At 42.5% G+C, this 15,893-nt stretch overlaps 1 protein-coding gene across 11 annotated transcripts in view; it reads right to left on the bottom strand.

The window, feature by feature from the left end:
- The window catches only part of NFIA (nuclear factor I A), a 372,067-nt gene that overhangs the window by 13,730 nt on the left and 342,444 nt on the right, over positions 1 to 15,893 (bottom strand). For 2 of the 11 annotated variants that reach the window (XM_042951888.1, XM_042951889.1), the window contains exon 13: positions 11,366 to 11,557. The exons of 3 other annotated variants lie outside the window; for them this stretch is intronic. In XM_042951888.1, the coding sequence (XP_042807822.1) occupies positions 11,510 to 11,557 (48 nt within the window). In that variant the 3' untranslated portion in view covers positions 11,366 to 11,509. Of the gene's footprint in view, positions 1 to 2,174; positions 3,287 to 11,248; positions 11,558 to 15,893 lie in introns of those variants that run through there. 6 more of the 11 variants (XM_042951894.1, XM_042951891.1, XM_042951893.1 and 3 more) reach the window with 6 other exon arrangements.

Genomic DNA, 15,893 nt, shown 5'->3' with positions numbered 1-15,893 from the left:
TTACAAAAATTCTCGCAGAGCTATCCTGCAATAGGATGACAGGATCTGGTTCTTTGCCAGGAACGAATTCCCAAACTAACCTTTTCAGCCAAGAAGCCCCTTTTAGGCACTGGATGGCATCTGCCACCTTTGCACCTTTCCACCCCAGCTGGCACCAACTGCGAAGGCCCAGAGCACAGGTCTTTGCTTCCCACCCCTTTTAAGCGCCCTCCATTCACTGTCCAGGCTCCTTCCTCCTGTCCTTTCCAGCCCCATTTCCGGCCCCCTTCCCACCCCTCCAGCCAGTCTCTTTCTCTCCCTCTCCACCTGGGTTTGAGCCCCCCACAGGAATGAGGGCAGACCCCTCCTCTCCCAAAGTCCACACAAACCAACAGTCCTTCCTACTCCATTCACTGGATTAAGAAAGGCCTCGAAGAAGAGCTCAGTCAGCTGCAACCACGACCACCCCGCCTGGCAGCTGGAGTGGAGGGCTTCTGGAGTGAGCCAAAGAAACGAGGCTCAGAAGCAGATTTGGGACAGAAGGTGGAGGAGGCTGAGGCATCTTAGTTCTCTGATTCACGAGGAAAGAGGGGCTGGGGAGATACACCTCCTCACTCACAGGACTGTGAATCGGGAGCCCCCCCCACTCCGGTCGCTGGTTGCCCTGGGACTTTGGCACACAAGGAGGCCGCTCTGATCATACTCACAAAAATCCCATTCCTAAACTTTCTTTACCTTCCAGGAACGCCTGCGTTTCGATTTCACTGGTTCCAGGACTTATCTTTTCCTCATTCACAGTGTGGATGGGATGCTGGGGTAAAACTGCTCATGTCCCTCATTGAGGCTGGAGTGAGCTTGGCCATGGAAAATGCCAGAGACTTAACTTCTAGCCTCTGTGACTTAGGGGGTCCAACTTAACTTATCTGCAAAACGGGCCTGGGTATACCAGTTATCTCAGCATTTGGGGCAGGAAATAACAAACATAAAAAGACAAAACTTTGAAATACTGGCCTAAATGACTTTGAAATGCCGGTCCCAAGCGCAAGCAGCATCATCACGGGAGGCGTTGCTGGGATCTGGATGGCATGGGGTGGGGTCAAGGCTTCCTCTGGGCCAACTATCCTCGATAGAAATGGAATGGTTTCCCCGAGCCCAGTCAAAGCTCCATGTGGTATCCCCGAAAGCACACACCAGGGATCAGTGAACAATGCTTTCCTCCTCCTTCTGAAAATGTGGTGGGATTTAGGGTTTTATGGCAACACAACTTGTCTTTGTTAAGACGTGACTTGCAAAACAAACCCACATGGGGGAGTTGGCAGTTTCAAATGACAGTACTTTTTTTTTTTTTTTTAATGCTGAAACAGCAAATGCTTTTTATGTTCAGATTTATTTCCTTCTAAATTTGTAGATTAAATTTACAACTGAGCAATATTCATTACTACAAACAATTCGATTCTTCCTGAATATTTCTCAGGGAGGTGAGTGGGAAGCCTCTTGGTGGGGCTGGGGTGGGAGGTGGGGGAGTGTTGAACAAAGTCCCACAACGTTAACACTCTGTGTGAAGGGTCTTTTCAATGGCTTGGACATAGACATGATATATATGACTGGCAGTGCTACCTGGCTTCCCTGTCAGGAGTCTATGCTTCTTAGAGAGAGGTAATATTACACTAACATAGAAAAATTGGATTCATTTTTATCTTTTTAGTCATGACTTTAGAGAGGGTGGAGATCTCCCAAGCAAAGATTACTGAAGACAGATTTAAGCATGTGTTTATACAATCAAGCCATGGAAACAAAATCACCTACTTTGTGTTCAGATAAATTCTACCTGGTAGGGCTCGTCCAGTAACTGACACTCAGGAACAAACCCACAACTTATGCACACAGTGCTAATCAAGAACAGCTGTACATTCCACTATCATTTTATTATATTTTAATGAAACCAATTACACATTGGACTGTTCTATGTTCATTGGCTTTTTAACTTTTTTTTTTTTTTAACATTTATTTATTATTGAGAGACAGAGAGACACAGAGCGTGAGCAGGGAGGGGCAGAGAGAGGGGGGGAAACACAGAATCCGAAGCAGACTCCAGGCTCTGAGCTGTCAGCACAGAGCCCAACGCGGGGCTTGAACTCACAAACTGCCAGCCGAAGTCGGTCACCCAACCAACTGAGCCACCTAGGCACTCCTGTGTTCATTGGCTCTCTAAATATCCTTTTTTTTCTTGCTAAATCACTATACAGATAGGAGATCCTATCGTTCATTTTGCATGAATGGTGGTAGTTTCAAGTGATACCTACTAACTTTTGCTGGATTCTGCAATCACAAAAATCTTGCAGCTAATACCACTTTAGCTATCTTAAAGGCACTGAGTTAAAAAAATAGAAGATTTTTCTTTCTTTTAGAGAAGTGAATTGTCTGAGCTAAAATATGGCTTCCCGTTGTACTCCATCAGCCTCTCGGTGTTGTTCTTCAGGAACATGTTTATGAGTTCAAGTTCAGGTTTGAACTAAATAAAACACTCCTCAGGAGTTTATAAGTGAGCCTCATTTACATGTGCTCCCTCTGAGCTCTGCCAGCCTCAGTGCACCAGTTTCCAAGGCTTGGTGAAGGAATGTTTTACAGTTGGAATCTGTACTGCTTTCTCAGGCATTTCAGACTCTGAGACTGGGCAGCACAGCGTTAGTGAGTATTAAAAGTTTCCTCGGATCTGTTATAAAGTCAAAGAAAGAGAGAAAGAAAGACAACAAGACAGGGGCCGGGAGAACTAACTGTATCCTCTTAATTTCCTCTATAAGGCTTTCAAGTTAACGTTCCAGTTAAAAACTAAGTAACAGATTCTAGATGTATGTTCTAGAATTCCATAGCCATGGCTTCGAATTTCTTGGCGATCATTTTCAGCATTCTCAATGCATGTGTATTCCCTTCAAATATAAAAACTAGGGTTTGCTTAAACTGTTTTTCTGCCTTGAAAATGAAGATAAAGAGTGTTAGGAAGATGAATGTGCCAGCCCAGAAGGGGCTTTTCAGGTCAAAAAGATCTCGGGGATTTTTCAGGCAATAAAGGTACACTAGAGAGGAAGAAATAGCTCTTTTGGGTTTGGAACCAGGAGGAGTTGAAGTGGGGATTCTAAATGCTATCATATGGAACCGACCTGGAGAGAGCTGATTTCGTGACTGAGTGGAGTCAAGGTTAAGTCCGGGAGTTCAGAGAAAGCAGCCATGGTCTTCACGGGCAGAAATGAAAAGAGAACCGGAGAAACAGCACCATGCACTCTGCCACTCAACTTCCCTCTGAATTTATCTAGCAAGAAAGTAGGTATAGGAGTAATACACCAATGATGCAGGGCCTCAGGGTTACTTCACAGCATCTCTTTACACTGGAATGCTCCTTTCTTGACAGGTGAGCACATCCAGTGTCACTGCAGGTCCTGGTGTCCCCAGCTTCAGCAGCTGCCTCCCTGCAGAGTGGTACGTGAGGAGTCCAATAGTTCAAGGGTAAGCGCTGCTGGGGGGAGGTGGTGGTTAGAGAAGAATCTACCTGGCTGAGGGTGCATGGCCTAAGAGTCCACGATGAGTCTGTGCCTCAGTTTGTGCCTTGTGAGAAAAGAATTAAGACCACCTTCCTGGCATGTGGTTGTGAGAATAAAATGAAATAATATATGAAAGTGCTGTGTGTCTTAACTAGACTATGCAGAACCGATGCTTTTTTTTTTTTTTTTTATGGTATTCTTTTCTGACATGGGGAAGACAGAAACCTCATCTTTATATGCCAGGCCACTGCTCCGCTTGGCCTAGTACAATGATGGGTAGTCGTTTTTCTTGAATAAATACGGTAATAGCATGAGTATGCTAGCCATATACTCTTTTCCCTCAATCTCCTGAACTTAGACTAGGTTGAATGCTGAGAAACATTAAGGATTTTCTAAAACCACATTAAATGTGAGTAAGCTTCTAAATAAAACTCTTTGCTATGAAAATAAGAAGTTTCTTCTTTTGGATAAGCACATGAATAAAAGTGGAATCATGTAGATGATAGTCTGAAGAAATGGATGGTAAAAGTAGTGTCCTTTCGGGCGGCGGTTTACTTATGGTGACTGAGTGGAACCTGGGCTTACAACCTTGAGAGTTTTTTCAAACGTTGGCCAGGAAAGACTGGCCAATTTGCAGAAAGATGATAATTTGCATCTGAGACAGTCTCCACTAATCTCATCGGTCAGTCAACCACAGATTACTGAGAATCATGCTCTTTCTTTTGCCTAGTTTTTTGTTTCTTTTTCCTTTTTTATAAGTATCTAATTTTGACTCACTCTACACTGCCCTTTGCAATCTGCTGTTCAAGGTCTCTATAGGAAACAAATTAAGCACAATTGCTAATGTCACTGGTGTGTGTGTTTTTTTTTGTTTTTTGTTTTTTTTTTAAGTTACTCTGGCAACATGGTGGATGGGAGGAATTTTAAACTCAAGATGGTGTGCAGATTTTCCTGAGGATTTAATTTACCAATGTGGACCTTAATTGTTTTGAAGATAAAATAATTTGATAGTTGACTTGATAGTTCAAAAAGCTGTACATTCATTAGTGTGTCTGTAGTGGATGCAAAGGTAATGTTTTTGAATGGATGCTGAATCCATGTTCTGATGCATATCCAATGCTTTGAATGGACGCTGGTAAAGGAGTAGCCTTATTCTTCTACAGTTTTCTTTAAGAAACAGAGAGCAAGCCACAGTTCTTGGTCTACAAAGGTCATTGTGATGCAAGGCCCAGGGGAAGAGCCAGGCGGAACAGCCTTCCTGGAAGATGGTGGGGGTTGGGAAAGGGGAAGAGTGATGTGTTTAGGAGGGTGGGGTGAAGAGAACCTGGTACATCTTTAGACTTCAACAGGAAAAAATATTTGGGAAGAGGCCAACTGTGAGATACAGCATGGCCCTCGCTGGATGGTAATGATGTAACAAATAGCAACATTCAGAGCTATCCAGATACCAGAGAGAACAACTGGCAGATATTAAAATCATTATAAGATGTGAAATTATACCTCTCACTGCTTCATTATCTCTATATTTCATAATATTTGTCTAGAAAGGCACACAAAGCCTATCAGGTTAAATTAATCCTAATGATCAATTTTACTTTTATTCTAATTAAACAATTTCAATTTAATTAATGCGAGCACAGAAATTAGTCAAAATTACAAATGTAAATGTTGAACTTTAAATCAAAGGTCCTCCCTACTCTGCCTCCCGCGGAAGCACTTTAAAGTGTTTGCCTGTGAAGGTAGATGGGAATTTTAACCTTTGTCTATACTGTGAAGGACAAAAGTTAGAAAAATGTGCAAGCAGAAGCAATCCAGGAGCACAGACAGAAATGCAGGTTTAATGCCCACCCACCCTCACCCACGTACGCACAATACACACACACACGGCGGTCTATGAAGATACATTCCGTGAGGTAGACTTGTGAACCGCGTGCTTTTTTGTTCCTGAGGATTCCAACGCACTTGGGTCAGTTTAACGGATATTGGGCTTTTATAAAACACCTTTGTAACAGAGGAACCGTGTACCCATTTCCTAAGGCACATGTTAAACTACCAGTCCCTTTCCTCCCTGGTGTCAGATACCCTGCATCTCAGTTCCACTTTGCCTCTGATTGGCCATGTGCCCTTGGAAGTATTTCCACCTCCCTGGGCTTTGGGTCTCTTATTTGGAGGTGCCGTTTGATCACAATGATACACACTTTATTCCAAAATGCACTTAAAGTTGTATCTGGAAAATGAGGGCATCTAGAGTAGATCATCTTTAAGGAAATTACCAGCTTCCATATGCTATATTTCTATGACTTCGAAAGATACTGGCATCTTAAAACGGATTTGAAAATGGTATGGGGTATAGGTGTCTGAGTCATTCTCTCAAGATATTCAAATAACTTTTCTTCTTGCTTAATAAAAACCCAAAGTGGATGGAGCCCAGACTTCTAAAAATGTGAGGTTTCAAGGAAATGATGTGACAAATGAATTTTTTTTTTCCTAAAAAGAAAAAAAAAAAAAAGGCAGACAGGGTAGCAGCACATGCAAAAATGTGAAATAGAAAAGTTACACATGATAAAAAGAAATGCATTTCATGTTTTGTATTTAAAACTTTCTGTTCTGGTGAATCATACTTAATAACGGGTCTGCAATGTCACAGATTCTCGGTCTTAGAAGAGTGTTATATGCAGCATAAGATTCTATGTTGTCACTCTTATATCCATAAAATAGCCACCACTTCTTTTCCCACAGGGAAGCCTTCATACATGATCTTCCATCCTGACTTGTTCACAACTGCATATGCGAATTATTTGATAGCAATCAATCCACTATCACTGTTCAGGGACATTATAGGAGAACAGCAGAGTAATTTAACAATATAGTTGATTAGTGTAATAATTATCATTAAATGTAGTAATGATAGTGGGATTCCCCTTACCTTGGTTAATGACCATGGACAATTCATTTCTTGACTGCCAGTGGTAGAAATGGTTTTTGAAATATTAACTTCTGCCCCATGGGAATGACACTTAGCCCACCACATTTAATTTTTGACCTTCACTGAACAGCATGATCCTAATCCCTTGATTTTATAATCTTAACTAGGAAACATTAAAATATGGATTGACTCCAGTTGGCAGGAATCTTTATGTTCTTTTCACTAAAAAAGCTATAAATCCAATGGTTGACCTTTTATTTCCAGGTCACAAATGACACCCACTCACTTTTGTCCATTCACCTAGGATTTATGTTAGGGTCTACAGGTATAAGCCATGAAAGTTGAACTTTAATGAAATGTCTTTCAAAGATGTGCACTTAGCCAAAAATTTTCCCACAAAAAATCAGCAGATAGCCTTTAAAAAATAGCTATTATATCTTCAGGTTTATGGTTGGCCTCAACTACCTCTATTTTTCACTTGTAGTAAGTTTCCTCTCGTACTATTATTTTTGTGAGGGTAAAAATTAGGCGTGTGTTTGGGATGATAATAGTACTTTAGTTCCCAATTTGGATTTCTAAACTGAAAGATTTCTGAAATGTTCTCTTTTGCCATCACGGTAATTCATCTATCTCCAGCTGAAAAATGTTCCCTGTCCTTTTTCAACAAAATCAATTGTATTGATGGGAGGCGTTCTGTGTTGTCAATCACGGAAATGTGAGTTGATGGGACCCCAAAGCAGCGAGATAAGGGAAGGAATACCAAACCTGCTCAGGTCCACACCATCTGAATGAGATCAATGCTTTCCCATAATACTCTTCCTGTCATGTAGCACCCTAACTGTCACAATTAATAATGTAGAAGGGGCTGATTAATTTAAGTAAAGTGCTCTCTGCTGTGTAAACACATAAAGATCTATGAGGCAAAAAAGAAAAAAGAAAGAAAGAAAAGGAAAAAAAAGAAAAAAAAGCAAAAAAAAGCAAAGGGGGGCAGGAAAGAACAAAACGTCATTTTTATTTTTCATGTGGATGTGTTCTCACTTTCCATTCTTCTCTTGTAACAATTACTGTAACAGCCACTCTGACAGAGTCAATAAATTGATCTGGGTCTTATGCAGCAGCAAAGCAGACTGATCTGATACACCATTATCTGCAGGGGAGAGTGGAGGTAGGGGGTTGGGGTGTGCTTGGGTGGCAGAGGGCAAGGGGGAGAAGTCAGCAAAGGCAAGTCAGCGTTGTTCTGGATAGGTAATTAGTGCTCTTTGTGGAGTTTCTGGAAGACATAAATGCATACACGGTGTGCCTGTGTGCATGTGCGTGTGCATGTGTGTGTGCATGCATGTGTGTGTTGAGAAGGGACAGAAAAAGAAGCCTTCAACTTGGCTAAAGGATGCAGCCTAAGTAATACCGTATGCACGACTTATTTAGGTCCCTGCGGTATTTCAGTCACTCACGCGGATCTGCAATTCAATGAGGATCACCACCCCATTAGAACTAATCATGTCAGCTGTGTATCTGACAAAATAAACATTCAGAAACTGTGCTCCTAGGTTCATAACTTGTTTTTGCACTGGGATTTTTTTTTCTTCTCTCCCTCATCCAGCATAAAGTTTAATAGTTTTTTAATATGAAATTATAACATACAAAGAAACTCTCCGTATGCATTCCTCCGCGTATTTTGCCTCCCAACCAGAAACTGCAGCTGTTAGCTGAGCTTTAACTTGCTCCTTGGGAGTATGCTAAGTATGTTCTTAATAAATAAATATCATTCCACTAGCTAATGAGAGAATTAATGGCACAACTTATGGAAAACGGACGTAGAAGGATGGGGCAGGGGGAGAAGAAACTCAGCTTAGGGGGAAAATGACCAGATTACCTCTGGGAGTTTTGCCATATTAACATTTCTGGGTTTCTACTGGCAATCACAGGTCCCGGGTCCTAAAGATGAATGAGATGCATCCTGCCTGACCTCTGGAGCTGAGAGAGGTTCAGTTCTAAGGGGTGAATATGCAGCAACAGCACATATCAGCTTTCTGTGTGCCAGGGGGGTACTGGGGGGGTCTTACAATCTAACCATATTGAATCTTCATAAAACTCTAAGTGGAATGCAGGAAGCAATTTATAATTTTATAAATGTGACATGTAAGATTCAGAAAGGCTCAAAACTACCCCCAAATCACTATACTAGTCTCAGACTGCTATAACAAAATATAAACTGGGTGGCTTTATTTTCTCATGCTTCTGGAGGCTGAGAAGTCCAGCATCAAGGTTCCAGCTGATCTGTACCTGATTTGTACCTGACGGTCCTCTTTCTGGCTTGCAGATGGCTGCCTTCTCACTGAGCTCTTGGGTGGCAGAAAGAGAGCAAACTCTCTTCTTACACCGGCATTAATCGCATCGTGACACCCAACTCTCATCTAAACCTACCTCCCAAAGTCCCCACCTTCAAAAACCATTGCAGTGGGGCCCAGGGTTTCAACCTATGAACTTTGGCAGGGAAGGGGTAGGGGTGGGAGGAAAGGGGGAACGACACAATTCAACTCACAGCAGTCACGTACTGAGATAAATCAGTATCAAGTCTGTCTGACTCCAAAGCTGATGTCTTCTCTACTGTATGATACTGCCCAGGAGAGGAGGGTACCTCCTGATCATGGGTCTTCAAACTACTATGATCTGTAAAATCCTGTACCTAATGAGTGTTAAAGCAATCTAGGTTAACGTTTCTTCACATGCAGAGATCCCACTGTGTCCTTCACCTGCTTCCTACCCTCCACAGAATGAAGTCCAGTTGCCTTCCCATTGTTTGAAGTTATGTATTTATTCATGACCAGATCCTAACTTCCCAGCCTCATTATTCAACATTCTCTGCCACTTACATGGACAGGTATGCCAAACAGAGTAAAGCTCTCCAAACACACACTACTACTCTTTTGCATGTGCCTGGAATGGAATGTTGTACCTACCGGGTATGTCTGTCTCCTTCAAAACCATGTGTCACCTCCTTTAGAATAGCTTCCACGACTCCCCTGCTTCTCTCCAGAGTTAATTACCTACTCTGTGTACTCCTTATGGATCATACATACTTCAACTTTTTCATTTATCATACTTCACTATAGTTTGTTTACTTTTCTCTCTAGACGTCTGTGAGAAGGTGTGGAAGGGACTGGACACGCACGCGCGCACACACACACACACACACACACACACACGCATCTCAATGGCCCTCTTCAAGCCTAGTGTGGTACCAAGAATATAGTAGGTGCTCAGTAAATTCTGAGTTTTTTTTTCCCCCTGTCCCCAAGATTAATCACATGCTCATGAGTGGGGGAGATAAGCTAGGCATCCAAGTATTTTGACTCCTAGTCTACCAAGATGCACAGGTCCCTACTACAGTCAGTTTCCTTACTAGAATTTTCTATCATACGGTCCTTCCATCTCCCCAGTACCACTCCTTCCCCACCCCCCACCCCCGCCCCATAATGGCCAGGGATCCATGGAAGGGGGATTGTAAATGAGAGAGGCAGGAGCTGTGTGCCATGAGAGCTGGCCTTAAATTTCCCCCAACTACTCAAGGCAACAGGACAGATACATTCACTTGGCCTATCCTGCCTTGGAAGGGAGCACTGAGCACGTTCTACTTCATTAAGGCAGCACTGTCGGGGGCTGAGGTTGCTCTTCAAGTTCATGCCTGGGCTGCAGCTCCGTTATCCCAACACATTCAGACTCCGGGAAGGGAGGGCGTGAGGGCAAGGAACACAGGGCTAGGACAGCCTGTCCTAACCCAGTGTCCCAGCCCCAACACAGGGCTCCAGCTTATCACAGGCTCCTGTGATTCATTAGTTAATGTGTAAAGCATTTGGAAAGTGGAAAGCTAATTAGAAGTGCTAAGTTATTTCATCTCTGCTGTAAAGGAAGCAATGTGAAGCCTAAGGAAAAATTCTCATGCAAATATTTTGGGGAGGCGTGTGCGGTGGAATGTAGCTCAGTGAATAGGCTCCATTGAAAGGCTAGATCTCAAAAAGAGAGGCCACTGATAAAAGAATGTGCCTCCATCCTCAATAAACAAACAGGAAGGTAAACAAGTGGGTGTGAGAAAAGTGGACAGGAAGAATCACTGAGGACTCACTTTAGATCTTTGAAAATCTCACTTTAGACAACAGGCTACCGGCCTTAAGACTGTGTATGTCAGTGGGACCTTCAAGGTCTCAGGCTCATTAGAAAGCCTGGGAAAGCCTGTGTCCCAAAGGAACCCCTCCTAAATGTGAAAGCCTATTTTTTAGAGCTCAGAAACATTTGGTAAAGCAAATTCCTGGGGCATGGGAGTTTTCGCATGCGGCGGCTTTGGGGAAAGGGGGCAAAACCACCTGTATTGCCTTCTCGCCTCACAGTTCACGTAGCGGGGCCAATCAACTCATTTTCCTGTTCTCTGAACTCTGTTGACTCAAGCTCAGCAAAACCAGGCTCTTTTCTTTTGCAAAGGAAGCATCTGGTTCCAAGTCATAAAAGAGAAACCCAGAACCCATTGCTGACTGTTTGATAAGCACCTGGGAGGGCACATGGAGGGCACTGTTTCACAGAGTTCCCTTGCAATTACAAAGGCACATGTCCTCCAACTCAGTCTTTGCAGAATTCTAGTTTACCGGGAGAAAGTTGACCCAGCCCGTGGGAGCTGGTCTGCACAAAACTCCAGTATGTCTGCATGAATCCTGGACTCAGACAGAGGGCTAAAATGACATGATCACTACTCTCTCTCTCTCTCTCTCTCTCTCTCTCTCTCTCTCTCTCACACACACACACACACACACACAGACACTTACACAGTATATATGTTTCTTACACACATGGGGCGCGAGTATAGAGGAAAGGCCCTGTAAAAAGACAAGCATCAAGATATGAAGGGAGTCAAGTGCAACAACAGGAGTTAAAAGCACATGAAACCCAGCAGAGAGTAGGAAAAAGGAATATGTCAAATACTGTTAACGGTTTACCTATTATTGATGGCCCCTTCCTTCTTGGGGCAGTTTTGTTTAGGGAGGACAATGTAACCAGCCCACGGCAACAGATCATGATTTTAGCCATCAAGACAATTCTGTGCTAGCTTTCCCAGCATTCTGTGCTGCTAAAGATTAAAATGGAATCCAATTTTAGTCAGGCCTGAACAGAAATTTGCTAACAGGAAGCAGGGGAGGAGTATGGCAGGACCATTGTTTCCCTGATGTAAGAGGAATAGTGGAGAAGGATATGGGCATGATATCTGGAGCCGCAGCAGCCATTCTGCAACGAGAGGCACCAGGCATGAGGACGAATGGACAACATGCTGAGGATGGTGGAGTAGAACCTCTGAAAGAGCATGGGCTCCCGCTGGCATCATATAGCAGATGAAATAAGGCCAACAACCCACTCAGAATTTCACGTCAGGAAAAGAACTCTAATTGGCTTAAGCCACGCTCAAGTGGGTTTTTTTTCTAGGCGGTAGAGGGTACTGCCTTCATTTCATAGATGAAGGCATTGAATTTTAAAGGATAATGTCCAAGATCACGCTGATGAATGGCATAGCCAGGATGTGAAAATAGGTCTATCCTCCTCTTTAATTCATATTCTTTTCCCCTTTTCCCCCCACAAAGAAATCAGGCCATGAGTACCAAATATGTTTCCCTTGGTATCTTGGAACTTCTGCCGATCAGAAGCATCATCATCAAGAGCCATCTAAAGACTGGGAATTTTGACAGCAATTCTGCAACCAAAACTAGGGTTTCCTGGCTTCGTTACAAGGTTATCATCAAATTCAGACCTCACTCTTCTCAATTCTCTGTACAAATTCTCACCTTCTGTTTTCTAGCTTTCCTCCCACCTCATTTTTTGGCCCCCCTTTTCCCACGATCCCAAGGCTAATTTAACGGATACCAGATTTTTTACCCTTCTTCTTCCGTAAAATCGAATTATTTCCTATGCAGGCTCCCTCTTATCTTACCCTTCTCCATGGCCACTGATCTCATTTTAATACTGAGAAGAGGCAAGTGAGGAAGGAGCCAGTATTTATTGAGCACCTATTGTGTGCCAAATCCCAAGTAGGCACCTAATTCTTTCAATAATCATCCATTTGCTGTAACTAAGCTTCCCCAAATCTTTCTGGAGCAAGGCAAAAACCAACCAAACAAAAAAGACTAACACCGCACTAACACACAGAGTTAAAGGTAATGGGATTACAGAAGCATAAGAATGGAGGGAGAAAAGGAGACCAGTATCTAGAACTGATGCCCTTACTTTGTCCAGAAGTGAAGTGTGTGGCTGAGGACATCTCAAAGGTGCTGCTAAATTAAAAACTGAAAGACTGTATAATGGGGATAACAACAATAATGGGTCTGTCTACTTAATGGGTTGCTCTTAAGATCAAATGAGAAAATAGTTTGTAATCCAGAAAATACCATTTAAATATGAGTTTAGTTAGGGGCGCCTGGGTGGCTCAGTTGATTGGGCAACTGACTTCAGCTCAGGTCATGATCTCACGGTTTGTGGGTTCGAGCCCCGCGTTGGGCTCTGTGTTGACAGCTCAGAGCCTGGAGCCTGTTTCAGATTCTGTGTCTCCCTCTCTCTCTCTGCCTCTCCCCCACTCACGCTCTGTCTCCGTCTCTCTCTCAAAAATGAACGTTAAAAAAATATATAAATATGAATTTAGTTATCAACCAAACAATAAAAGCTATCATTTGTTGAATGCTTAGTTGGAATCAAGCATTTACTTTCTCTACACCAACAGAACTAAGACTTAAAACAACCATTAGAGATCATATAATCATCATTCTACAGTTAATAAACCAGACTAGAAAAAATTGAATTACCAAGAAAAAAGAAAAAAAAATAACCAAAAAATGAAAACATACTGCTTCTAACTGAAGGAATAAAGTTCTACCCAAGTTCTGAAAAGGAAGCCCACAATCTCAGCTGCTCTGCTATCTGGTCTCTGGGCAGAATCTAGCTGTTCTCACAGATGTGGACCAACATCATTAGTAAAGGTCTTTTTCCCAGACAGTATGATAGAATGAGCCTAGTCTTATTTTACAGATGCATGAACTAATAGGAAACTGGTCTTCAGAAAGACCAAGTGAGGCATCGGTCCTATCCCACAGGACATAATTCCTAGGCTTCTGATTCCTTGATGTAAAAGGATGAGTCAATCTTAGGCCATCTTAAAGAGAAAATGGTCAATAACTTTTCACTAATAGTAATTAACCATGCAGATGGCATTTGGGAAAGAGAAGTTTGAGAGACAAACCGGTTCAAATCCTGGCTACCTCAATGGCCTGGGACGAAGGTACTCTTCTGAAACGCCAGTTTCCTCATCTGTAAAATGGGGATAACAGCACCAATCTCAGACGACTCTGAGTCCGGTAGCAAGTTCAGGCACAGAACCTGGCACATGTGGGTACTTAAGACACAGTACTGATTTGACCAATAAGTCTTCTTAACTTCGTCCAAAATCAGAAGGAAATGAAATTTTGTCTGTCATTGTATGGGCTTGTAACTGAAATGCTCAAATTCAATTCTAACTAGAAAGGGGAAGCTACTTTTTTTTTTTTTTTTTTTTTTTTTTTTTGCCTCTAAGAAATCTTAGTTTCCTGCCTTTGCAGCTCTCTGGCTGCTCCCTGAACTTCTGTGGGTACCCAACCTCCTACAGGCAGAAAGCACGGGGCAGGTTGGGGAGGAGGCAGAAAAGGCTTCAGCTAACTTGAGTGTAATCTCAGGTGACCTTGGTGCCCTGGGCAAGGGCATTACACAAGGAGGGGGAGTTTCTTAGAAATGAAGGGTGAAGGAGCTACAGGACATGACTGCGTATCTGGTTGGTCCAGAGAAGACAGAACTCAATAAACATGTTGCTCTTCCTAGGAGGGGTGAAATAAAGCCTTATCTACCAGCTCATGCATAGCATAAATGGGCAAAAATTAAAGGTAGGGGGGTAAAAAAAAGGGTGAATTACATGAAAACCAGAATCATATCATCACATCAAAATTAGATATGGATAGAAAAATGGTTTAGCCTTTCTGCCCCCTTCCACTCTTTGAACAGTTCTTATACTATGGTCTCAAAGCCTCTTAGGCAAATTAGGCAAGTCCTATTGTAACTGGCATCACGCTGCATTATTAATGTTGTTGTTGTCATTACTATTATTATTATTTTAAATGTCTATTCATTTTTGAGGGGGGGGGGTGCAGAGAGAGAGGGAGACAGAGGATCTGAAGCAGGCTGTGCACTGACAGCAATGAGCCCTATGTGGGGTTCGACCTCACAAACCGTGATATTATGACCTGAGCTGAAGTCGGACGCTCAACCGACTGAGCCACCCAGGCACCCCACTATTATTGTTTTTTTAAACATCTGTGTCTTCTACTAGTCTCTGAACAACTTGAGGAGAATTGTTACATCCTACATTCTGTAGGTGTTGGGAATACTATAAGAAATGGTGAGTAAGCAAAGAAAGGAACTTATGAAGAGTTTTGTGGATTGCCTATGCTTTTGTCTCTCAAGCAGAACTTCAGGAATATGACACAGAATGTCAACAGATGGAAACGCTCTCCATATTCGCTGCCTCCCCACGTTCCTTATGCATCCCCACCAGAGGCAGACAATGGGTGACATGCCCATAATTTAGCCATGCAGGGACCTCTCTAGATCAGGTGGTTTCCAGCACAGTGAAGTGTGTGGCTTGTGCCTACGTTTATAAATTTCATGAAGCAAAGGCAGTGAAGTCACACTGCTCGCAGGCCGAGCAGCTAAATGATTTATTAAGCAAAGGTTACAGCACCTGTGCCTTTTTGTCAACAAATCAGGCCCATGCCATGCCAAGCGATTCTTCTAATAACCCAAATGGTAATTTGGTTTTAAATAGCATTTCAGATACCACAATTCTGTTGATGCAGAACAGTGATAGATTTGGGTGGCAGGGAAGAAATGCCTGTTTTTAATATTGTTTGCACTCATTTTTCATCTTAAAGAATTAGTTCTCATTGGAGTTCTGCAGGTTAAGCATTTTATTTGAACATTCTGATTAAACTAGAACCTGAATCAAAATGAGTTCTTTGCTCAGTCCTTCTGTATGGGAATTGGTATTTCTATTTATTACCTGATGATGAAATATTAACTTTTTCCTCTAAATAAATGCATCCTCTTAATGGCTCTCGTTTTCAGGGATCAGATTAAATTATGAGATGCAATTGAAATGGCCATTGGCTTTCTGCTATTTGAGATGAGAGCATGTTCTCTATTATATTATATCATTCAGTGGGCGTGCAGGGGACATTAATAGTGTCCAAAGTGAAGTAAAAACTCTATGCCCCAGAGACTTCTCTATACATTAATATCAACTGATCCTAGGACAAATTTGAAAAATAAGAGATTTGGGGTGGGACCAAGCGGTCATGGTGTCTCAAAACAGACGGATGTTCTGAAAGCTGTAGGGAGAT

Source organism: Panthera leo, chromosome C1 (genome assembly GCF_018350215.1).
Source record: "Panthera leo isolate Ple1 chromosome C1, P.leo_Ple1_pat1.1, whole genome shotgun sequence".
NCBI classification, from domain to species: domain Eukaryota; kingdom Metazoa; phylum Chordata; class Mammalia; order Carnivora; family Felidae; genus Panthera; species Panthera leo.
Note: the sequence above shows the minus strand (reverse complement) of the source record. Positions and strands in the feature narration are given on the sequence as shown.